This window comes from Melopsittacus undulatus, chromosome 2 (assembly GCF_012275295.1).
Source record: "Melopsittacus undulatus isolate bMelUnd1 chromosome 2, bMelUnd1.mat.Z, whole genome shotgun sequence".
NCBI classification, from domain to species: domain Eukaryota; kingdom Metazoa; phylum Chordata; class Aves; order Psittaciformes; family Psittaculidae; genus Melopsittacus; species Melopsittacus undulatus.
The window spans coordinates 52,809,140-52,834,244 of NC_047528.1; the positions used below are offsets into that span (position 1 = coordinate 52,809,140).

Consider the following 25,105-nt stretch of genomic DNA (forward strand, 5'->3'; position numbering starts at 1 on the left):
CATAGAGGACCAATTATGTGGTCTTCTCCCTCAAACCATAGGGATGGCCATACAGGGACTCAGCAGTTGCTAGAGCACAGATACACCCCTCCCCATATCTCCACCAGGGACACAGGAAAGTTGGTGGAGTTAAAAAAACCCCACAGCCCATATGGTTTTTAATAGCAGAAGATGTTAATGAAATGTAATTACAGGAGTGCAGCTGTCACAGGTTACATGAGCACTTATGGATGCAATATTTGGGGTTCCATTAATGCAACTTGACACAAGCTCTTCATCAGCATCACTGGGCTGGCAGGATGGGGAATACAATGCAGGTTTTAAATCATTGCCCTCTGTAAATGCACAGTGTCTTGCTATAGGACAAATCATAATACAGAGCTGCACATATTTAACCAAGACAGTACACTAGCAATCACTCATGTGCAGAGATAAAAATCCACCCAAATCAAGAAAAGTACTAAACTTCCCACATGGTTAAACCATCTGTCAGGAATTAGCTTATTAAATATCCCAATGGCAAAAAACATTCTCAGTGTTCAGAAAGTGTTTGAGTTTATGCAAGAGTTTTGTCTTGTACAAATTCTAAGATATTACAACTAAAACCTGATCACCAATTTATAACCTTTCTGCTTACCAGTACCAACACAGGAACAATAGCTGAGGTAGAACCCCGCAGAAGCATTGCCTTCTGGGAGGAGAGCCCCAGATCTCATCTTACTGACCACTCAGATGGCAAAATTTCATTAAACTTCTCCTTCTTTATTTCTAGGTCACGTAGTTTACAAGTTTTATTATGTTGGTGTAGAGTGACAAAAGTAAAACTTAAATACACGGTTATAAACAGACAGCAATGTTACAGAAAACCACATACACACTGGAATCATCCTCTGTAATCATGCTTTCCAAGAAGGCAGGAAACCGTTGCAGACACTTTGTCTACTGCAGACTACAGTTAAAAAGAGCAAGCTTGCAGGTTTGTGCTCTACTTCCAGCTCCTCCCCAGCAACTTGGAAAAATAATTTGCGATTGTACTGATCCTTGCGTTATCCCCATGCTTCTTAGCAATTCTGGTAATGTTCCTGCAGTGACATATTTGAAGGCAAAATACACTTCCTTAAAAGTAAGGCTAATGTAAAACTATTACCAACTGATAGCATGTTGTTTAAAAAAAAAACCCACAGAATGCCACATGAAGTAGTAAGAGCTAAACATTTCACAAGCCCACTGAAAGTGGAGGCAGGTGAAGGAGTTCCAGTGGACAGAGGAGGAACAGAAGTCACAGTAGTAACTGCTTTGCAGGTAAGTGCCAATGCACACGCTCTTACCTTCCCCGTGTACTATGAGGGTGCAACACCACAGGTAAATCATTCCGCAGTAACTGGTTCATCTGTCCATACTGATGTGGATATACACAAAACATTTTGAGGCTGCAAAGGAACCGTGGCTCTTCCGAGGAAGAGCTGCACACCAAAAGCATTCAGAATGACAGCGATCGTGCCGTCATCCTTTAGTAAACTGGTGATCAACAAAGTGCAACTGCACGGAAAATTAAGTTAAAAAAATAGATTACACATCTGATACTTACAAAAAGCAAGCCGTCAGTTCAAATGACTGATTTTGTTTTCTTTAAAGAGTTTATTTAATGCCTAATCTTGAAATCCCTGACAAGTATGCAGTTCCACTAACTTAAATGTTTGCATAAATAGGGCTAGCTTGTCGCTTAGTATATTCAAGACTAAGTGAAGTACTACCTGCACAGAAAAATCATCAGTGCAACATTATAACACAGACATGATTTTAGCATAAAATAACCTCTTAAAATATCAACACGCTTCATTTTCTCTCAGAAACTGAGGACAAGCTTCTTTCAAACAAAGCCCCCCTTCTCTTACCAATATAGATCTGTTTTTTAAAGCATCCATACTTTCCAAAGCAAATGATTGTAACTGTACATTCAAGATGAAGCACACTTTTTTTTTTTGCAGTGAATCTCAGTTTAAGATAACCTATATTTAAATAACCTATATATCACATATAAAAATACACATCTCTACCATAAATGAGGTCTTGTCTTTTCCTAAACATCCAGCCTTCTGGCCAATTGCCCTGGCTGTAGTTCTTATGCATCTTAAGCTCTCAAACCAAAGGACACGTTCACTATGCAAATTCTGGCACGAGCTACTCTGAGAAGTATTTCCTCAGCATACAGTCCTGGAAAACAACTGAAATGCAACTCAAACAATAAATGTGTGTATATAACTTTTTAAATGACTGTTCAAAAAGAGCATACCTTGCAATTTCATTCAATTTTCTGATGGAGAAATTCTTGAGGTTCCAGCCAGCACCATTAATTTAACTTCCCCACTAAACCTCTGAGCGCTGTGCATCCCCAGGTGCACTCACTTTAATTTGAAATCCTTACATGAACAGATGACCGGAGAAAAGCTTCTGTTAATCTATCTGTATTTCAAATGCAAACACATCAGTTTGTTTCTGTATGCTGTAACAGCACGTATTTACTGAATCGCTGAATGTTCTGTTACTGAGATGTCACAGGTAAGTTTCCCATGGCACTGTATTCAGGGGTGCATTTTGCAACAGCAGAGCTAGATTTGCTTCCTCAAGGGTAAGCCTAGCCTCAATGTTTAAGAGCACACAAGCCAACATATTTAAAGATATTAACAAAAGAGGAATTATAAACCATTTCTCAGGCTTAGGCATTGTTCAATTTACCTTAAATCCATGTAGCCATAAAGGAAAACCACTACTTCATTATGCTGGCAATCATCTTGTGTCTAAGAACACTGGTTAGAGAACAAGGGCATGTCCACTCATCCCTTCAAACTTGTTTCAACCAGGTCAGAAGTTCATAGCTCCAGTGTCCTCGTAGTGTTAAATTATTACATTAATAATTAAGGCAATTTATATGCATAGAATGAGGGTGATATGAAGTTGTGCAAGGACACCTCCCTGGCTTCCAGACTGCTTAGATAACCTGGATCCTTCTGTACCAAGGCAGGTAGATATACCTGTACTTTGAAAAAATTTTAATCCTTTCTGTTCCAAAATTCGTATTTTTTTTAATTAAACAGGTAAGTTACCTCACTGTCATGAAAAACATAAAATCCTCATTAAAACAAGGCAAAAGAGCTCTCCCAGCTACAAGAATAAGCAGCACCTGAATATAGCCTTGGTGAAAAAAAGAACAAGATGAATCTAGAGTAATAGTGTGAAAAACCAAAATGCTGCCCAATCAGCGGTGTGTGTCACTAATGTCACTGCTTCCAGTCATAAAATGTTGAGTCAGCTACTAGGAGCACTGAGAACAGCGAAAATCTCAACATTTGGACTTCTTTTTCTGGGGAGACAAGTAATAGGACATGGTGTACACCACTCAGTCAGGCTCAGCTCTGCAGCCTTTCTGTCCAATAGCCATTACTTTCAGTAAAGAGACACACAGATTTAGGCAGCAAGACCGAATATTGAGTCTGTGGATAATTTTACTCTGCAAGACATTCATTTTAATGATAAAAACAGGCCTGAGGATGAAATTCATGCCACTGTCTGAGAGCTCAGAGCCAACATCTTATGGAAATATTTCAGAAGAAATTAAGGTAATAATTTATTTGTGTGAGCATTCAAACATGGTCAGGTGAAAAAAAGATTGTATCTGAATTTCACCACAAGCTTCGCAAACACCTATTATAAAATTGAACAATGCACAGTGTTCAGAATTTGCATTGGCACAATTTAGAACTGACAAACTAAAAGAGCTTATTCTGTAGGAAAAAGAATAATTTAAACTTGAAGTTTTGAGAGACAAGGTGAATTAAAACAACCAGAAATAGTACCATAATTAGAAAGTCACACTCAGAATATAGATTAAGAAGGAAGAAATACTGGAGAAATAAAGTTGTGTCTTCGCTGAGGTACTAGTAGAAGGTTCCATGGTACAGGATTAACTCTTTCAATGGCAAATCCTTCACATACGAAAATCAAACCAAGAGTCACTTATCACGGAGTTCAAAATTTACATGTAATAAAGGCAAGGCAATACTCAGTTATGGCCTGTCAAATATTTACCCCACTAACATTATCTACAAAAGCACTTTACCATTTTGTACACAGTGATTCCTTATCCACGTTGAAAGGCTTTCAGTTAAAAAAGACATTATATACATATCTGTACACAATTCCAACATATGCCATCTCCCAGTGGAATTCTTAAAGCAAGATACCTGAGGTTTCTCAACATCTTCAATTTCTCTATCACAAACCTAAATATACATTTCAGATTTTACAAAAAATCACCTCCCTGGAATATGTGTATTATCATTTTTTAAAAAATTATAGCTTTAAGTTGCTGAAAAGGGCTGCCTCCATCCGAGAGACTTCCTTTTCACTCTTGTATGTTTAGGAATGTCCTTCCACCAAAGGGCCTTCCAATGACAAAGGAGCAGAACAACATTAGGGTGTACGCCTTCACTGCAGATACTGTGGAATTTCAGTTGTCTTAGAAAAATCAGGAACAGGAGATCAGTAGGATGAAGTACTTCCTCCAGCCAGTGAGTATCTGAAGGATAAAAGAAATAGTTCTTGATGTGATTTTCAGAAAGGAGTTCTGCAACAACCAGCAACTAAAAGTTATTCCATTTTATGCTGCTGAAGTTCCAGCCTTTTTCATAGAATCACATAACGGTTTGGGTGGGAAGGGACCTGGAAGACCATCTGGTGCCAATCCCCCTGCCACGGGCAGGGACACCTCTCACTAGATCAGGTTGCTCAAAGCCCTGTCCAACCTGGCCTTGAACACTGCTGGGGATGGGGCAGCCACAACTTCCCTGGGCAAACTGTTCCAGTGTCTCACCACTCTCATAGTAGAAGCAAGCACTTAACTTTCTTTGAATAGAAATTAAGTATTTCAAATTAACACTAGCCAAATATTTGCATAATCAAATCTGGACTTTTCTGTAACCTTTAGGGAAATAATTTCATTACCTCTGAAGCCTCTGCACAAGGTGCGACACCAAATTATCTGCAATGCCTGGACAAGCCTCTTCAGCTAAATAAATAGCCTTTCTCAGTTCTTCTATGGAATCCGTGTTACCACCACACACTTCACTCTTCTCTTTCAACTGAAAGAGAACCAGGAAGAGATAAATTAATAAGAGATTCATAAATATTTCTATAAACAATATAAAGCAAAACCTCGTAAGGAAGTGACCAACAGTGTTCACAATGCCAAGATTTGATTTTCATTATACACCTTCACATGCTGAAGACCTTTTTCACCCTGAAGTTAGTCTCTGCAGTAGTTACCAGGATGTCATTCATCTTCACAAGTATTCCATCATTCACATATCCTTTTCAACTGAAAAATTACAAAGTATTCCAAGAAAGAGGCACTATTTATATGCTCTATTTACCTGTAGCTCTGTAATTTCAAGATGTGCTGCTTATACATACTCACTATAGTATACATACTTTTACACTTATATGTATAGGCTGCAGGTGCACTTGTGCAAGCACTGATGGAAAATGTTTTCACCCTTTCACCTCTATTAACAGGGTACCCCAAGTACTCTCTCATTTTCTCCCCAGCCCCCAAAGCAAAGGATCCCACAATCAGCCAGGAACTGAGGGCTGAGAGGGAAGGTCTCAGTGCCTCACTAAGATTAGTTAGGGAGAGTAGTTGTTTTTCTGTGCCAAAAGCTTTGACACCTCCACGATGACAAAAAGCTTGAATGGGCAGCTTTGTTCTTTCTGGAGGAGATCCACGGTACAACTCATTAACTTAACCTGCAGTAATTCCTGATGGTGCAGATACCATCATGTGGTATTAGCATTCATACCACCATGTGGTTTGAATGCTAAATATATGGAACACTGAAAATCTAACATAAGGCTTCCCCCAGACAGCAAAGACAGTGACCATGCCCATAAGAAAAAGGAAACCCTGAAATAAGATTCCAGAACAGTTTGGGAAAGTTGTGGCTATCCTCCACAAGTTGTATGGAAGAGGAGTTTAAAGTATGACCTAAACAGCAGATACCAGAGCAAGCAGACCAAGAGTCTTCTCATACAGCATGAAAAGATATAAGCATGTGAGGCAAAAACCTTCTGAAGCCTCTACATGTTACAGAGATGAAAGTAAATGGCATTTTGAAAACGGACTGTAGTGAAAAGTATTTGTGTTGCTACAGCAGTGCTGGGGGAATCATATACTCACAGGGATCAGCAAATGGTAATTAAAATGACACTGAAAATGAAGAAAGGTAAAGAATGACAGCAACTACTTAGCAATATCATGGGAAGGAAGAACTCGGAGCAGAGGTTTCTAGAAATCATGCAATAAAGGGCACGGTGATGAGAAAATGAAAAATAAAGAATGAAAATAGAAGATGGAGTGTGGATGTCACTGGGCACAGGACCTGTATCATGCTCGGTATTGGAAAAGGAGAAGGAAGACTTAAAGGAAACACATAGCAACCAGAAAAATGTGTGGAAGATGCAAGGGTAGAGAATTGAAAGAAAATTTGCAAACAGAGGCAAGCAAGTGGATAATACATGAAGAACTGCAATGGAGAATGCCAGAAAAAAAATAAATCCCCATTTAAAGTGTTTCTCCACTCTGCACAGGAGAATGTCAGGCTGACTTAACACTGGAGCCTGACTAACCAATACAGAGGACATCCCCTTTAAGTAATTCTAATTGCTTTATCGCACTGAGTATTTTTCATGTTCATTGCTTTAAGCTACCATGGTTGATGCTGCTACCATGCACATAAAGTACTCTTAGAAGCAGAACAAAGCTCTTAATAGCAGGCATGCATGAAAGCAAAGGGTACAGCTAAAGCTGTAACATATTATGTTCCAAATGGGTTGTAGAAACCTTAGGCGTCATTCACTGCATTTTCTATTTTTCAGAAACATAAGTCCTGGACCTGTAAAGTCTTTAAGCAATAGCTTACCTCTGCAAATAAAGGTGATATAACTGTAGACAGACACTGGGACAGAGGCCTCTTTGGGATATCCTTTTCCTTTAAAGAAAACAAAATTGTGATCAATTTTATTTCTAGAGAAAAGCATCCTCATTATATTCTCCTACTAATTAAATAAAAATAAGTAGTTCCAACATGCTACAGTTATCTGAGGCCACAGCACCTCAAACACATGTAAGCTCAAAAGACAAAACCTAACACCCATACACACAATCCTACTGAGCAGGTACTAAATCACAGACATGCTGACATTTACTAGGCTTCTCCCATATCATACAATATCTTCCTTGTACTTCTCCAGTTCTCATAAGAGCACACACAGAGACTTTTCACAGCTGGGGTAGCACCCACCTGCCCTAGTTATACAGGCTGCAGAAAATATGATGGAGCAGCTCCAAAACATCCCTTAGTCTGGCTTGGGGTCTGTTTTGGGGGTGTTTTTGTGGGGCCTGTTGTTGGTTGGTTTTGTTGAGGGTTTTTATGGTTGGTTTAGGTTTGGTTATTTTGGTTTTGGATACATGCACAACCTATTTTTGCTACAGTGCAGTCTTTTTTCCTAAGATACCAGCAGGCCTCCCCTAAACCCCTATCTTTGTACTGCATTGGTTTAAGTTTACTTTACAAATGGAAGGTTTTTAAAACAACGTATTGCCTGCTATTCCTCCAGTGCTAATATTTCACAAGCTACAGAAACAGGACACATTTACAGAACATCCAAACATCAGAACTTAAAAATGTTTTGTGAAAGGCAGCTTCCGAATAAATATACATTTTTGCACAGTTCTGAAAGTTTTACAATTTAAATGCTTTTCACTGTGTAAAATAAAAATCACTTCACTAAATTATTAAAACAAGAATTATCTCCTGGTATAATGTAGGCAATATTTTGAGCACCTTATTTCTTTGCAACTCCAGAGGCTGGGCTGCTCCATTCTCTAGATTCTTGGGGTCCTTTTCTCTTATTGTAAAGATCCACTCTCCTGCATCACTCCCACCTGAAGCCTGGCCATCCTGTTCACTTCAAGGGAGGGAAAACAAATACAAAAAGTTTTATTACCTACACCTTTCATTCAATATACACGCTAAACATAGAAACTACAGTCAAGACCAAAATCAGGATTCAATTGCTCAGGCCAAGAAGTGTAAAGACAAGTATGAAAAGTAATTGGTCTTTTGGGGAAAAAACAAAACAAAACAAAACAAAAAAAAACAACAAAAACCCCAAAGATACTTCACTAGAAGTGAAATTAACTTCAAAGAGAAAAAGTGGCATTACAGATTAAAAGCATTTTCCCAAGTTACATAAGCCAACTAACATGAAGTGTTCTATTGCTATCTGAAAACTGGCTTTAGTGGAGTATCTCAAATCATTAGGGACGGGGATTAAAATTAGAAGATTTAATTCCCTTTTTTGCCTAAAACACAAGTGCAGACTCTAGCTCAGAATAGCTTTGAGGAAGAGAGTTCACGCCCATTAGCAGGGTAAATTTCCCACTTAAACAAAAATGCCCAAAAATGTACAGCTATGTCATGGCTTTAAACTAGATCACCATAAAAAATGAATCTTTAGCCTCATTCTGGGGGCTAACATAGTAGATATTTTCTGTAACTCGTGCTAAGTTAAAAGAACAAAAACATTGCTGCTGACACTAATCAATCACTGCATTACCGTCTCCTCTCATTAACATATACCCTTCTCTAAGTTCATTGCTGTCTGATCTGTGAATTAAAAATGATCTGCAAGAAAACTGCCAATTAAAAGGGTTGTACAAGAAGTATCTGGAGTAGCCTACCAAGTCAAAAGGCATGTCAACAGTGTAAGAAAACTCTCCAAGATTCCTGCTAGAAGTCACATGTAACTTCTGGCTGTCACTGAAGGAGGCAGTTCTACCTTTCTTGTATACATTAGCTCTAATAACTTGATCCAACAGAAAAATATTTACCAATTTAGAAAGTTAGCATTCCAACATGCCAAATCAACTCACTCTTTGTAACACCTAATACAAGAGCTGCTGTGGAAACAGAGGAGGGGAAAGCAGGCTTAGACATAAAACTAAATTGCCTCATAAGCACTTAATAACCATTCTAGTTCTACTACTCTCCTATGACAAGCTATAAAAGCTGATATCCCACAGAACATGAACTGTAACCTCAAAGTTCAGTTAGTAACTGATCTGAAATCAGTTTTAGGACTAGTAATTTACCTTTGAACTCAGACATGGTTTGGGGCTGAAACTGTGATCACTGGAAGGCATGAAGCCACTATTAATGTAGGACAAATACACAGCTGTAATAGCAGCCAAGAAGTCATAACCAGGCTGATGCTTTCCATTAGCACACAGGCTGGAATTACAGAGAATAGTTGTATTTTCTTTATTATGAGAAATTTAACCCATTTGTGAATAAACTGTGGCAATCCCTTCACTTGATTTTCAGAAGTATATAATCTGATGATAGTCACTATTTTAAAAATTACTCTTAGACCCACAAAGTTAAAAGTTAACCAAATCATAATTATTTGTAACTTGGTTTCCTAAGGGAACACATGAATCTACTGAACATGTCCATCAGAATTTGCAAAGGAAATCTGCATTTGGAAAAATTGCAAAGAAATCTGGAAATATTCACAACATTTCTCCTTTTTCAATAAATAATTTGACGTTTCATGACTATGTGCTGCAACTGCCAAACCTTCCTAGAAGGTCAGTCAAAACCTCTCATTGGAAAACCTAGGTAATATGGTTTTTACACCAAAACCCCATTACCAGGGAAGCACTGTCCGCTAATTCCCTCTTATATGCAAGGATACGCTTCTGTCTCTTCATTGAGATAGCCAAAATGAGGGACAACCTGCCACCACAGAGACAACTCCCTTCCTTAGGTGACCATTGGCACACGCAGCACAGTACACGTGCACACTGCTGCTGGGCCATGCAGGGCAAGGCCCAGCTTCTGCACAACAGGAGTAACAGTTGGCCTTACATCTAAGAAGGACCCTAGACCCTAAGTAAAAGAGAAGGTATTATAGAATATGGGACAGAATTGCTCTCAGTGACTGTGACTTGCATGAAATCCCTTCCAATACCGAAATCAAGATTTCATTAGTTCACCAAGGATGTTAAGCTGAAAAGCTGTAAGTAACAGAAGACAGAAATGTGCTAGAAATAACTACTTGGCTCCTGTATTTACTAAGGATATTTTAAAACCCTCAAACTTACGTATCCGAGTCATCAGAACTGGAGTCATCGTGACATTGTTCAGCTTTCCACCTCTTGTGCCTATCGATAAGGTCCGTCAGATAGGAAGTTTTCTTTGAGTTGCGTAAAATGAATTTGTGTTTTAAGAGCTCTTTTGCAGTGGGTCTCTTAGAAAGAGAAAAACAAAATAATATTTCTTTACTGCATTTGAGAGTGCCAAGTGACTCCTTACAAAAAGATTAAGAAATCCAAGTTTCAGTTGTGAGAGAAATGAGATTTTTAAGGTAAGAAAAAAGCAAACCACAATGCTGCTGATACATTGCCCCATATTGGAAAAACTGAACTGTGCTTTTTCCTGTCATTCATGTAAACCAGTCAGGTTCCCAACTACACACTGACAAAACAGATGAAACTCACAAAGCTTGGGTCCTTGTTTAAGCAGGCCTCAACAAATTCCTTGAGGGATTTACTGAAGTTCCCTTCCAGCGTTGGGGGATTGTTCTTAGGGATGAGGAACAAAACCTTCATTGGATGCAATTCCGAATGAGGTGGCTCTCCTTTTGCAAGTTCTATGGCTGTAATGCCTAATGACCAGATATCTGCCTGTAAGAAAAAAAGATTAAAAGATTAGTTTGGAGAATCCCTTGCTCTCCCCTCAGTGGGATGGGGGGAAAGAGAATTGGAAGGGTAAAAGTGAGGAAACTCATGGGTTAAGAACAGTTTTATGAACAATAATAGCAGTAATAATAATATAATGTGTAACGAAAAGGAAAACAACAGAGAGAGAGAGGACTCAAGAAAGGCAAGTGATGCAAATGAAAACAACTGCTCAGCACCAACTGCCCACTGCCCAGCCATTCTGTGAGCAGTAACTGCCCAGCCCACCTCCCCCCGTTTTATTGCTGAGCACAAAGCCATAGGGTTCAGAATATCCCTTTTGTCAGTTAGGGCCAGTGGTCCTGGCTGTGGCTCCTCCCAACCTTTTGTGCACCCCCAGCCTGCTCGCTGGTGGGGTGGGGTAAGGAGCAAAAAAGGCTTTGACACTGTGCAAGTACTGCTCAGCAACAGCTAAAACATCCCCAGGTTATCAACACCATTTCTAGCACAAATCCAAAACACAGCCCCATACCAGCTACTGTGAAGAAAATTAACTCTACCCCAGCCAAAACCAAAACACTTGCAAAGCCAGATTTTAAAACTTTACTTTAAATAATTTTGTATCTAAATTATTCTTATTATCATGGTCTGATTTATGTGATTAACCAGTGCAGAGTTCCTTGGTTGTTTTTACTCTACAGCATAAAGCAGTTCTTTCATTCTTACTAGACTTGCAAAACTTTTTGAAAGTGCTGTTGCACCAGCAGTTATAACTGATCTGGAAACACAAATATTCTGAAAAAGTGATGGTAGAGTTATTATAAATAGCACCTCATTCAAGTACACTACGTAAATATGGGGCAAGGCTCAAATATTGGCATAAAGGGAAATGTTATAACATGCACAAGATTTTCCTCAATAAGCATCAGCTAGTACAGCTATCAGAAATAAATACATTAGAATGTAATTTTCCTGGTGTTTAACACTGTCTTACACATCATTCTTATCCACTGACTAGAGAAATGCAGTCTAGAACAGTGTTATCCACCACTTTCAACCCAAGATTTCAACCAGTTAAGTATTTTTTCATGTAGCTTCTGAAATATTGACAGCACTATTCCATCTGATACGCTTCGTAGACCTTCTCCTGAAAGTCATGTCCTGTAGGCCAAGAAGACCGGATCTAAATCAAAATACTCCAAGTCATGCACATGTGAATGCAGATCAAATGGCTCGAGTCAGAGGGACAAATCGAGTCATGCAGCAGAAACCAGTGCCACCATGTAATTTTGCTGAGAAGTTGGATTCACATTGATGCCGATGCCATAATATGCATATCAGTTTCTTTTAGGGAAGATAATATTTAAACATACTTGTTTCATAGGTTTTAATCATCAAAATGTGTTGTTCTTTTTATGGAAAACTGTCTCCCTAGATCCAAGTCTTCTTGCCAAATCTGCCTAAGGTAATGTGAGGTAATGCATCAAAATTCTCTATGCTTTGCTGTCATAACAGATCAAAAGGTCAAAAGAATAGATAAATAAACCCTTTCAGAAAGATGAAAATAAAATAAAATCATCACAGAAATGTCTGTTCCAAAGGACAAAACATCAATTAAAAATATTTATGTTCTGGGTTTTGGGGTTTTTCTGTTTCTTTTGAAGTCAAGGCAGAACCAAGACTTGCTCTCAGGAAAACAGGAAAGATTTGAAGTGAGGTATCTGGTTTTACCCCCAAACAGAGCATTTGGAACTTTGTTATGCTGTAAACAGATCTATTTTCAGATACCGGACAGAGGTGAGATTTTGTTTATCACTGCTGTCCTTACTAAGTGTCCCCCTAATCTATCTGTGTCTGCTTAGTTGATATGCTAGGGTATCTGACAAACTCACACAAGACTACAGGCTACATCCATTTCAGTGTCATAGCTACATTGCCTGACTAAAAGCCAGCTCATCCTTCCTTGCTCAGACAGTATTCTATTGTTAAGAGCTTAGCTGCTTAATTTTGTAAGAAAGTATGGGGGGAAAAAATCTGAGTCAATGAACATACCATCCAATGTATGAAATGAGGTTTTGTTATCCCATATTACAGAACTGCCACCTCACACTAAGCCCAGAGGATTACATACATATATGAGCTCTAAATTTCATTTAACTTAATAACAGCATTATCAGCTAAGCTCTCCTGATGACCGAGTATAATTGTGATTTACTTCCCTCTAGAAGGACAGGTTTTCTTGGTTACAAAAGAACAATGTCACCTGTGAAGATGAGTCTTTGTGTTAACAACAGAGCATTAGTATTCCCAATTTATTCTGAATTCCTGTTTCTCAAGAGGAATGCGATAAAAACCCAAATGGATAGATTTTTCTTCTGTCAGACATTCAGGCACAGATGGAGCATGCGTATATATAAATATAAAAATCAGATTTATATGCGTACACGTGCACAGATATCCATATGCACACACAAATATATATACATAATTTTTTCCTCCTCACATATTTGTAGCTTTCTACTGCTAGTGATCTTCCTCAACAAAAATTGAGCTATAAAGTCCAACACACCCCAGCTGTACACTGAACATGAAGTCCAAAATGGGGTTTGGAAGCCCATTCCTGTGGGAAGCGTCAAAAATAACCGCCATCCCCAACCCCCTGATTCCTCTAGAACTGTAACCTCTCCTTTCAGAGATAAAGGATCTCAAACAGAGATATAAGCACCAACTGCATGTGTATCCAAACAGGCATTCCATACAATGGAACTCCAGAACAAGTGCAAATTAGTCCTCCAAATAGAGGACTTAAGAAGTGATGAGACTGTATAATCATTAAGTTTTACCACATGTTGTGACTTCTACATTTTCCAATCTTACACAAAAAATATTCATCCATGTTCACAGGAGAGTCAGCAAGTGTGATTCGTAGCTACTCCTGTTGCAATACTGCCATTCTAATGAGTAAAATTTAGACTGACTTTGAAACTCACTCTTCCGCATATAACCAGTAGAGCAATGTCTTACTGAGTCAGATCAGCATGAGGGAAAGGGAAGGGAGAGGAGAGACAGCAAGGAGGGGTTTATGCAACTCAGTGTAACAGAAGTATAAAACCCAAATAAGCAAAAACCCAACTTTGACAGAACAATATGCCTGAGCCGTCTTCAGTGTATCTACTCCTTACTGACAACTCGGAACTCCCAGGTGCCATGCTGGTAAGCACATGGAGACCCGTACCAGGAATCACATTCCTATTGTGATCCAATTGTAAATTATAATATATATCATGTTTGTCTTGTTATTTCAGTATGCTGCTGTACAACTCTGCTAAATCAAAATCCTGTGTAACGTAAATATCTACAAACAAGTAAACTTGATATTAAACATTAAACCATCCCTGTATGTCATATCTAAGAGAACTCGGTCATAGAGCAGCACAGACCTATGTAGTACATTCTTCCACAGATGAGTAACACCACTTTCAAACAACCCTTTCACACCCTCAAATCCATATTCAACAATGTTGCTATTTTTTTCTAAAAGCAAGTGGAAACATATGAACATTTTGTATATATTTGCTCACTCTACTTTTAAACAACCACCAAAAATACCCATCAGTAGGGTGGGATAAAAGGTGATGGGGATGTACTTATCAACACTGTAACATTTCTTGCCATCTGGATAGCCTTAATATACTAGGAAAGTTAAGGTTTGGATACAAATCAGGAAAGCTTCTTCCCTCACCAACACCTTTTACCTGCTAGGTAGCATCTAAACCCACACCTGTCTAGACGCAACCAAATCACTAGCTACATTCTGAAAACCAACCCATGTAATACCAGTTAAAAAAGGAAGGGATTCTGGTCATGCCTTGAAATACCTTACCTTTGAATCATATGCTGATTGCTTTATTACTTCAGGTGCCATCCAAAATGGTGTTCCCACAAAGGTGTTCCTCTTTATCTGTGTATCTGTTAGCTGGCCAGCTACTCCAAAATCTGCTAGCTTTACTTCTCCTTGCTCAGACAGCAGTACATTAGCAGCTGGAATAAAGAAGGGCAAACAGGGAATTAAGACATCTGGCACTGTAAAGGTGTTCATAAGCTCTTCTAATATTCTTCCAATACAAACAAAAAAAAAGTATTTACCTTTAATATCTCTGTGGATTTTCTTTTCTGAATGCAAGTAATCAAGTCCTTTGAGTATTTCCCTCAATATTGTAGCAATCTGGATTTCATCAAGCGAGCCAGGTTCTAACTAGGAGACACGAGAGATATTTGATACACATATTTATGCATGTGTACATATATATAAAAAGGAGAAACAGAACAGAAATAACACTGTGACTATAAAAATAAATTACTCCTTCTGTCATACCTCAAAACTTCCAATTTGCTAACATTGTAATATGAGATACAACCCAGAATGTTCTTTTTAAAAAGACATAGTTCTAAACTAAGTGGTCTTATGAACAATGGGAAAATAAATACTTTATTTACCCAAAATATTTTTCAAAGTTCGTTACAAGCTCCATAAAGACACGGTTTCAAGTTATTGCTTTGTGATCATATCACAGATATTCACACTGCCTTTGAAAAGCATCTATACTGTAATCTGATTATTAACATTACACTGAACTTTGATGTGCAACTCTACAGGTCTTATATGGACCCAATTCTCAAAGCCTGTTCAGGAAACTGAGGCATATAAAGTATCATATCAATCACATCCTATTACTATGTACTGCATGGGATTTTGTGAAACCTTCTAAACCACAACGCAAACTGCCAGGATGACAGAGCAGTGGGGTTTGCTATGGGTTTCTTAGTAGCTAAAGTGAATGGACAGCATCCAATCACAGAAAATACAACCTGCCCTGAGCTTCTAAAACGATGATTCAAAACTGGGAACCCCATGCCAGGTGCAGAATGTGGCACTTGCTAAACTTCATGCAGCTGGTGATTGCCCAGGTCTCTGGTCTATCCGGGTCCCTCTGTAAGGCCTGTCTACGCTTGAGGGAGTCCACGGCTCCAACTAGTTCTTAGAAATACAGTTTTTTAATACCAGACTAAATTGTGTTTGTCTATTTAGAGCCCAATGAGACTTCAAACAGGGAGACTCTGGGAATGGGGTGGGGGAAAATGCATTAAAATGCATACTAGGAGAAGTTGTCAGGGCAGAATTAAGAGACAGAAAAAAAAACAAAACTATTTTCAGCCACTAGTGTTCTCTGATTGACTGAAGATTAGATGTTTATATCCTGCTTTCAATATTATGTTGCTTAATTCCCTTCCATCTATACAAATAATCAGTCTTGTCTCATGGAAGTAACATTTTTCTGGTATTGACAAATACTTTTTCTTCTTTACTGGAAGCAAACATTGCCATAATCAAATGTATATTACAGCTTCCAGAATTAAAAGAGAGGAAAATAACTGAGGTAAAATAACAAAGCCCATACATAATTTACTTACTAGATCAAGGGCAGAGCCTCCACCCAGATATTCCATTATTATCCATAATTTTGTATCCTGAAAAACAAAAACAACAACAATGTAGTAAGTTCTTTTAAAAAATATGTTATTAAGTTAATAGGACTTGTTCAAAACTTTTTACTGAAGAAAAAACTACAGTTTTGAAACAGCACTAATGTTTCTCTATTCCTCAAAGAATAATCCAAGGACATTTTGAAGATACAGGATTTTTTTAGTCCCATCTGATCAGGAATTAATTTAGGCTGTCACAAGCTATTTACACCAGTGTGTGTGTGTGCACTCAAGAAAGTTTAATTCTTTTCCTCTACATTACCAAGAGGAAAACTACTTCACGTTTACCAATGGGTAAAAGCACAGATTAGAAGTTCATTACTTCCAAATAATTGATGCATGCTCTTAACGTCTCACTCCAGCTCATTTCATGGTACGTCTTCTTTGTACCAATACTAATAATGTAAAAATATAGGCAGTATCCAGGGGAAAAAAGGAAAAAAAATATGTTTAATCCCTACCAAAGAGTCAAGCAGCAGAAAGAAATCTCTTGCCTTCATGCCAACTAAACTGGACAAGTATTCTGAGCCTGAGTTGACCAGCACATTAACTCCCTGAAGTCATCCTCCTATGTGCTCTTACCATACTCCTTAGTACAGTTTGCAAAAGAGTCTTCTGAGACAAGAGACTGGCAGGGGCCACTCAATGAAAATGGAGAAGAATTATACTTACATTTAAAAACCTCTTGACTATAGACATTCAAAATACCAAGTAATAATTACATTACATAAAATGCCATTTCCTTAGAAATGACTTAGTTTTGCCAGTTATCTCTATTTGTACAGATGCTTCAAAATATATCTTTTAATAAGCCTGACTCCCATGTAGGTTGAATATTATATTTATTCTTTGCACCTCTGTGTTTCTTTTTCTTGAACAGCCAATTGTCTCTGACCTAAGGAAGAATACCAGCGCATTTCTTCACTAATGCTTATTCATCTGATATATGGTACAGAATTATAGACAACTGTGCTCAGGAAAGATGAAAGAAACTAGCAATAAATATTATTTAAGTTGACTATTTCTGTTTGCTAACTTTAGCTAGTAAAATAAAAGCTAACAGCAACAAAAAAAAAGCTACTATATTCTCATGGAATGGCATGTTAAACTTTCCTATAATACACAAGATACACAATATAAGATATACAAAGAGCAGACCCAAATCCTTTCTTTCTGCTGTTTGCAGCATGTTATACCCAAATACCCTACGAGGAGCAGTTAGTCCATCTTTCCTTGTACTACCATCCTTGAAACATGTTTTAATGCAAGGCCATAAATATACCAGTTACATATTCATATAAGACTGCTGCATAGAACATATGGTGTGTTTTGGTTTAGTTTTTATGATTATCAAGCTGTTTTATGGTTTGTTATTTTTAACTCTATGTACAAAAGATGCACAAGACTTCTAGCATAAAAATACAGGGGGGTTCTCAGAGCAAGGAGCACAAACAACAACAATATTCATTAGCCTGCAAAATAAAACTTCATGTAAACATAACAGCTCACAGCAAGGGCATGTAAGACTCTGAATACCTATATATGGAGAGGGATTAAAACCTTTAGAAAAGCGATACATGTACTTTTTCTGTCTGGCCTCAGAATGCACCTTCTGCAGGTAAATACACACAGCCCTCCCCACCTCCCTTCAGTTACACAAATTACTATTTTTAGGTAAGACCCTGGATTAGAGTTCCTTCATCACCCACTATTTTTAACACACAGATACAGCTAAACTTAGATACCTTTCTTCAGGAATAAACTAATACTATTTGACAAACACAGTCTTGTTAAAAATGTTTTAAAAGACCCAGAACACATTTTTAGGGAGAAAAAGTAATTTAAAAATATAATCTTAGTACCTACATACAGCATTTTGACAAAGCTGACTTTCTGCAGACACCGCAGACACTCCAAGAATTACAGCCCATCTTGAGAGAGTCCCTTAAAGTACTGAAATACTTATTCTGCTGCTGAGTTTCTCAGATTTTGCCTGTCCCTTCAAGGACCCAGGTCCTAATGTTCCAGAATAAGTATGCTTCTGAGAAGTGCCTTATAGCACAAGTCTTTTCATCTTCAGAAGTGTTCCTAAACTTGGTCAAAATTTCACATGCATACTTCGCTTCAGCCTGATAATGTCTCTCAAAGCTGCATGAAATCCCCCTCATTTTCAAATTCTATGTACCTGCAATGTTTACATTTAATTTTAATAGTAGTTTAAACACAAGCATGTCACTAGTTTTTATTTCAATGAAATGCGGGGGTGGGAAAAAATATGGTAGGATAAACAAACCCCTTGATCCTTTCAAAACCAGAAAAAAAACCTTTAAAAGAAGTCAATAAGAGATGCATCTTCCCTTTTATATCATCTTGACTACCTCATGAATTTAAAGAGCTAACAATTTCAAGACACAATGTCCAAAATGAGAAATTCTCCATAAAACCAGCTACGAAATTCTCCAGCTGAAAATCAGAAATTAGAGGTAGCAGAAAACATCTAAAGAGAAATATTTAAGAATGTATTTTAAGTGTGTAGCTATACAATCATGCCACACAATTACAGAACTACAAATTATACAAATTCGTCGTCTTTTAAAATCATCAATAATCCTTTTAATTCTTTTCTTGGTCTACTTAGATTTTGTTCCTGAAACTTTCATCAGTAACTGCTTGGGGCCACATGTCTGAACTTACAGTATAAAAGCCAATCCTGTTTTAAAACATACTATTGCTGGGTTTACAAGTATGGAAACACAGTTAAGGACTGTATCCCAGTAGGAAGCTAAGTAATAGCAATCTATTACAATTATGGCATCTTTAAATCTATAGCCCTAGATTCAAAGTGATTTTTAATTCCCTATGGTTCCCCCTCCCCTTTGCCAGAGAAATATTACTCACATCATTCATATGAAATATCTTGACAGATGTAATTGCTATTGTAATGAAACTTACTATCACTATTAACTAATTCTTGCTGGAACATTTTTTTCCTTAGCTTTCTTACTTTAAAATCTGCATACATTGCTTAGCAAGAAAGCACAAATAAATGCTTTTGGACAGTTTTAATTATTTCCTTAATACATATTCTACCTTATGCCTATGGTGGGTTGACCCTGGCTGAATGCCAGGTGCTTACCACAGCTACTCCATCACTCCCCATTCTCAACTGGATGGAGGAGAGAAAATATAACAAAAGGCTCAAGGGTCAAGATAAGGACAAGGAGAGATCACCCACCAATTACTGTCAGGGGCAAAACAGACTTGGGGAAAATAGTTTATTACCTAATCAAGTACTCCAACCTAGAGTAGGGTAATGAGAAGCAAAGCCATTAACTTATCCAATGAGTACTTCCCACAAGCTACAGGTCTCCAGTAACTGCTCCAGTGTGGGAGCAGGGACCTCTCCAGTGCGGGTCCTCATGGGTTCACATGTCCTACCAACCCCAGCTCCAGCAACGGCTTCTCTCTCCATGAGCACAGGTCCTGCCAGGAGCTTACTCCAGCACAGGCTTCCCATGGGTCACAGCCTCCTTTGGGCATCCCCCTGCTCCACTGTGGGGTCCTCCCCAGGCTGCAGGTGGAGGCTTCACTAGGTCCTCCATAGGCTGCAGGGTTCCAGCCTGCCTCCCCATGGGCTGCATCACGGGCTGCAGGGGAATCTGCTCTGGAGCACCTCCTTCCTCCTTTTGCACTGAATCTTGGTGGCTGCACGGATGTTTCTCTCACATACTCTCACTCCTCTCTCCAGCTGCAGCTGCTGTTGTGCAGTAGTTTCCCATCCTTCTTAAATACATTATCCCAGAGGCACTACCACTGTCACTGATGAGCTCAGTCTGGACTAGCGGCGGGTCCATCTTGGAGCCGGATGGCATTGGCTCTGTCATACACACAGGAAGTTTCTTGAAGCTTGTCTCAGAAGCTGGCCCTTGTAGCCCCTCTGCTACCAAAACTGTGCCATACAAGCACAATGCAGTGCCTTGTAACGACAGCACAAGGCAAGTAGAATACTACTATCAATTGACTTCGGCATCACCAGAGACAGATGCCTCCTTCTGTCCTTCCTTTCCAAGTATCTCTGGCATGTTTCACATTCCCTAACACCTACTGTCACTTTCCTTTTTAAAGCTGCACAAATTCTTTTTCTTTTTTTTTCCTTGTACTTCTCCCATTCTTTATATATTCCCCCTTTCCCTCTCAAGTCGAACACTGAAAGCACTAAATTTTCTTCCATGGCCTAGATTAGTAATTACGTATTACACATAATCACTTACATTTTCAAGAAGATACTACTCTTATATACTGAGACTATCAACATTCAGTGCTCCACTTTAAGATGTGAAATAAGACCAGTTTTCTTCTTTTAAACGTCAGCCACAACACAGCACTAATTTTTCTTCCAAATACAGTGAAGCCATGGTGAGTCATCAATCTAAATTTAGGATTATTATTTCTTTATAAACATAGATGAGCACATTAATGAGGGCACAGGGAACATTTCCTTTTTCACAGCAGGAACAAGAGGTTTTCCTCTCACACCATAAAACTGAGGAAAGGAACAACTTTGGAAACCAGAGGAAGCTCCTGTTATAGAACAGAGCTTCCATAAAGCCTTTCCAAACCAGTTTGTTCTTCTTGAGATCTGACTTCTGGTTTTAACTGTGAAACTACATTAAAGCCTTACAATTTGAGCTTTACCTCTAATGAAGTGTTCTACATTAGTGTCAGTGTGATACCACAAAAGTATTTGCAAATGAGTGCAGTTCCAGCAAGTAAAGAACTTTCCCTAACATGTATAAATGAAGGACTATACACTGAACAAAATAGGCCACCCACCAAAACACTCCCCTAGAGTCTCAGAAGTACGTTGTAACTGAAATTGAAGTAGTATAGAAGACACATATAGAAATAAGTAATCAAGATTTAAATGTTTGTTTATAAGTCCTTATAAAGTTATACATCTAAAACATGGACAGACCTATACGTAGATATAATTTGTATTTTTATTTATTTATTTTTTAACATGACAAACATACGCATTTCTTAGCCCTGTGATATTATACAGAAAAGATTGACCTAAAGCAGTCAATCCACTGTACATATCGATTAAAATGTTTTTAAATCACCTTTCTTGACTGAAGGAGAGGTAGCAGGAGAAAACATAACACGTAGTCACAAAAGAAAAGGACTAGGAGGGCTTAGAAGTAAAGCACCAAGTGACCTGTACAGTACTATAGAATTTAACTAAAGGTCTGAAATCAAGGAAGTGAACTAATGCAGTTTGAAAACAGTATTACAACAGTGAGCACATGTTTGTTTCTAAGTGCAATAAAATCCTCCCATCTTATTGTGAGAAAGAATTCCCCACCTTCAATTTATTGTGAGAAAGGGTATATCCTACCTTAAACTTATGGTTCACAATTAGCAGCAGAAGAGAGGGGGTTTATAAATACATACAAAAGGCTTTCTGTAAACAAGCCATCCCCAAATTCGGCTTAGAACTTATATTTACAAACACTTTGTCAACATTCACAAGTTAGAAATCACATACTTGATTAACACAAAAGAACTAGCCTTAAGTTGATCTATATACTAAACATTTTGCCACCACCAGATTAGTAGAAAAACCTACAGTATTGAAAACCAGAAAGAGAACACCTTGGACAGAACCTCAACTGATCTGAAAAGAACATACTAATTCCAAAATTGATATGCATTGCACAATGTGATGTGATATTATAATAAAAATTGCAGTTTAATTGGTATATATATGCTAAATCAATACAGGCCAGAAGCAAGACTTGTATTTCAATACTGGTATAATTTTAGTGTTAATAATCCTACTGATTCTTCAGCATAAGAAGCCATACTAAAAGAAGGTGGAGACAGACAATGTGTGCAAGAGGGTAACCTCTCCAAGTTACTGCTACAGTAGTTTCTGCTACAGGTCATTACCACTCACCATAGGATCTGGCTTTTTTTGTTAACTTCATCTATAAAAACACCCAGGCAAGTTTTGACACTGTAGCAACCAAAAGCAAACAGTCACACAATGATACTTCGATGACTGACTTCAAAAACATGAGAGATCACAGAACTTGTCTTCTATAGCTACTTTAAGCAACCTTGCCCACCGATTCCCTTTCGTGGACGGATTTTTCTTTCTCTCCAGTCTTTCCTCACATTTGTGCGTTTAATGAAGCATCTGATACTCAGGCTGCCCCCCGAAACCACCAGGTGGCAGAATCACATAATACATATCAAAGATGATCTCTCACCAGTGCCCAACAAAGAAGGGCCCCAAAAGAAGCTATGCAAGCCACCGAAGATAGAACAAAACCACCTGTTCAAAATGAATCTGAAAACATGTATCACTGACACTCTTCACAAAAAGAGGAAGAAATTATTAACCAAAGAGAAATGCGCCTTTAAGAACATAGAATCATAGAATAGTTAGGATTGGAAAGGACCTCAAGATCATCTAGTTCAACATGATCATTCATATATCAATTCTTCAAAATGGTTTCCTTCCTTCACAATCCCCAAGTTCAGCTTCAGGCACCATTTTATCCATTCACTATCTTTCAATACCAGATCACAACAGTCATCACTGTCTTCTTATACTGAATGAAGAACAGGCACACCGTGGCATTTGAGTTCTCATTATTTATTAACTTGCAAGGACATCTGTGAGTTTATATGCAGAGGTAAAGTACAGATTGATCAGAAGAGGTTGTTTTGTACAATGTCATAAATGATACATTGAGGCAGTAACAGGAAATGGCATTTATGTATTTGTGGTTCCTGCTCCTCTTAGACAAGCTCAAACCTTTCCATAATACCACTAAATGTTGCCAAGTCTGAAAATATGTATCAAGACCTCCAAACTATTTTAAATGCCCTTTCACTGGAGCTTATTCTTTCATAAAAAATTAATATGTATACAAGAAAATTACTTCAGACTTTAAAGAGATGGCATCTGTGAGTTGATGTATTGCCGTTAGATCCTTGAAATGCATCAGGAGCTGCAAACTTTCCAGTTGCTAGCTGACTGTTCAATTTTTAGACACACAGATTAGTATTAGAACAGATACCATTTGCCAAAAGTCATATTAATAGCACAAGGTGGCTATTACTGTTATTCAGCAAATGCATGAATTTGGCAAGGAATACATACAGCTCTACCTCATGCCATCAGTTCTTCTCTAGTTATAAATATTACCTATTTGCACTATTGCTTCTATTTCAATCTAATCAGAACTAGAACCAGTGCTGCCATATATTAACAGTGCAGAATGACAAGCAAACCACTATCTGCTTTCACTCCATTCTTTACAGTCCACAATCTCTGGACAGGGAAGGTAAGCAATGCACCCAAAACTTCAAACAGCCTATCCAGATGCCAGCTGGATTGCTCAATGTCCTATAATAACATTTGAAAGATGGAATGGATGTGACAAAGGATAGAATTACTAATCCCAAAAGAAAGTTATTTACACTGCAGAACACCATGGGTACCCAAGTCTATTAGTGTATGTAGTAAATAATCAAGCTCTTTCCATTGAAATGACAAACTGATTTTACCACTCTATATTCAGGGTCCTGTTTAACAGCTATCAAGAAAGTCTATGTTTTTACAAGCTTCTGGAACTGTCTTCACAGAAGACAGGAAATACATATATGTATATATCTTTCAGTGCCAATTCATACCACCTTTCTAAGAGAGTATAGTTTGTTCTAAAAGACAATCTCAGTAAGTACTACTACTATTCTTCCATATCTGATGAACAAAAAATTCTCCAGCCTCTTTACAAGGAATAAAGTATGCCACCATCACTCAAACAGTTCCTAGGAAGCATTTTGAGTTCCATCACACAGTCAATCCTTGATGTGAACTACAACACAAGCGTATGCAGATTGGTGTAGCGTTTTTTAAAATGGGAACTTCTTTGTTGATGTTATTACAGATTTCATTAAATAAAAACAAAATAGTATTTCCTAAAGACACTTGTTTCAGAACACCTGAAAATCAGATGGCACAGAAGAACAACTATTAGCTTTGAAGAACAAGAGAGACTATTTTCTGAAACAAGACTAAAGACAGCGAGGTTGCTTCAGCCACCAAAGATATCCTCTAGATAAATTGTCCTCTCCATCCCCCATCTATCATAACAACAGTCCATGTTTTAGAACAGAGTCTTAAGTACTGTCCAGTGGTCTTAGAAAGGTGAAAAGTAACTGAAACACCAACAGCTGCAGTGAATTAGCAATTATTAACCTTGGAAATTAATATCCTCCTTTGGGGTTTTGGAGTGTAAGAACAAAAGTAGATGCTATGAAATACAGATTAAGTTAACGTAGTCATCGAGGAAGTATGAACAAAAATCTAGCCATGCTGCAGTAGATCATCCAGTATACTACTGAAGAAAACAGTTAAAATTTATTTTTCTTCTTAAATGAATGACTGAATTTCACTATCAACATGAAAAGCTCCGAAGAGAAAGAATACTGCTTTGAATAATTGGTTCTCTCCAGGAAAAATGAATGAATCAATATCTACATTTACTTTTTGAAAGGATTTCTTTAAGTATTTTATGAATTTCAGAGCCTCCAAAGAACATTACACTTCCCACCTACCGCTAGGTCTCTCATTTTATCAGAATTTATGTCCACCAACAGATATTTTATTTTAGACTAGAAAGCATTCTAGCAATTTCCTGCCCTGTTTCTACTCTTCCTTGTTGAATTCCTAGAGAAGCAGACACA

The 25,105-nt window shown here is 38.0% G+C and overlaps 1 protein-coding gene across 1 annotated transcript in view; it reads right to left on the bottom strand.

Annotated features, from left to right (window-relative positions):
* Positions 1-3,135: 3,135 nt before the first annotated feature.
* STK24 (serine/threonine kinase 24) overlaps positions 3,136-25,105 on the bottom strand; it is a 48,781-nt gene continuing 26,811 nt past the window's right edge. Inside the window, exons 3-11 of the mRNA XM_034060118.1 lie at positions 16,271-16,327; positions 14,945-15,053; positions 14,682-14,839; positions 10,619-10,804; positions 10,223-10,368; positions 7,899-8,022; positions 6,975-7,043; positions 5,002-5,138; positions 3,136-4,576 (exon numbers count right to left, since the gene is read on the bottom strand). Of these exons, the coding sequence (XP_033916009.1) occupies positions 4,540-4,576; positions 5,002-5,138; positions 6,975-7,043; positions 7,899-8,022; positions 10,223-10,368; positions 10,619-10,804; positions 14,682-14,839; positions 14,945-15,053; positions 16,271-16,327 (1,023 nt within the window). The 3' untranslated portion in view covers positions 3,136-4,539. The remainder of the gene's footprint in view (positions 4,577-5,001; positions 5,139-6,974; positions 7,044-7,898; positions 8,023-10,222; positions 10,369-10,618; positions 10,805-14,681; positions 14,840-14,944; positions 15,054-16,270; positions 16,328-25,105) is intronic.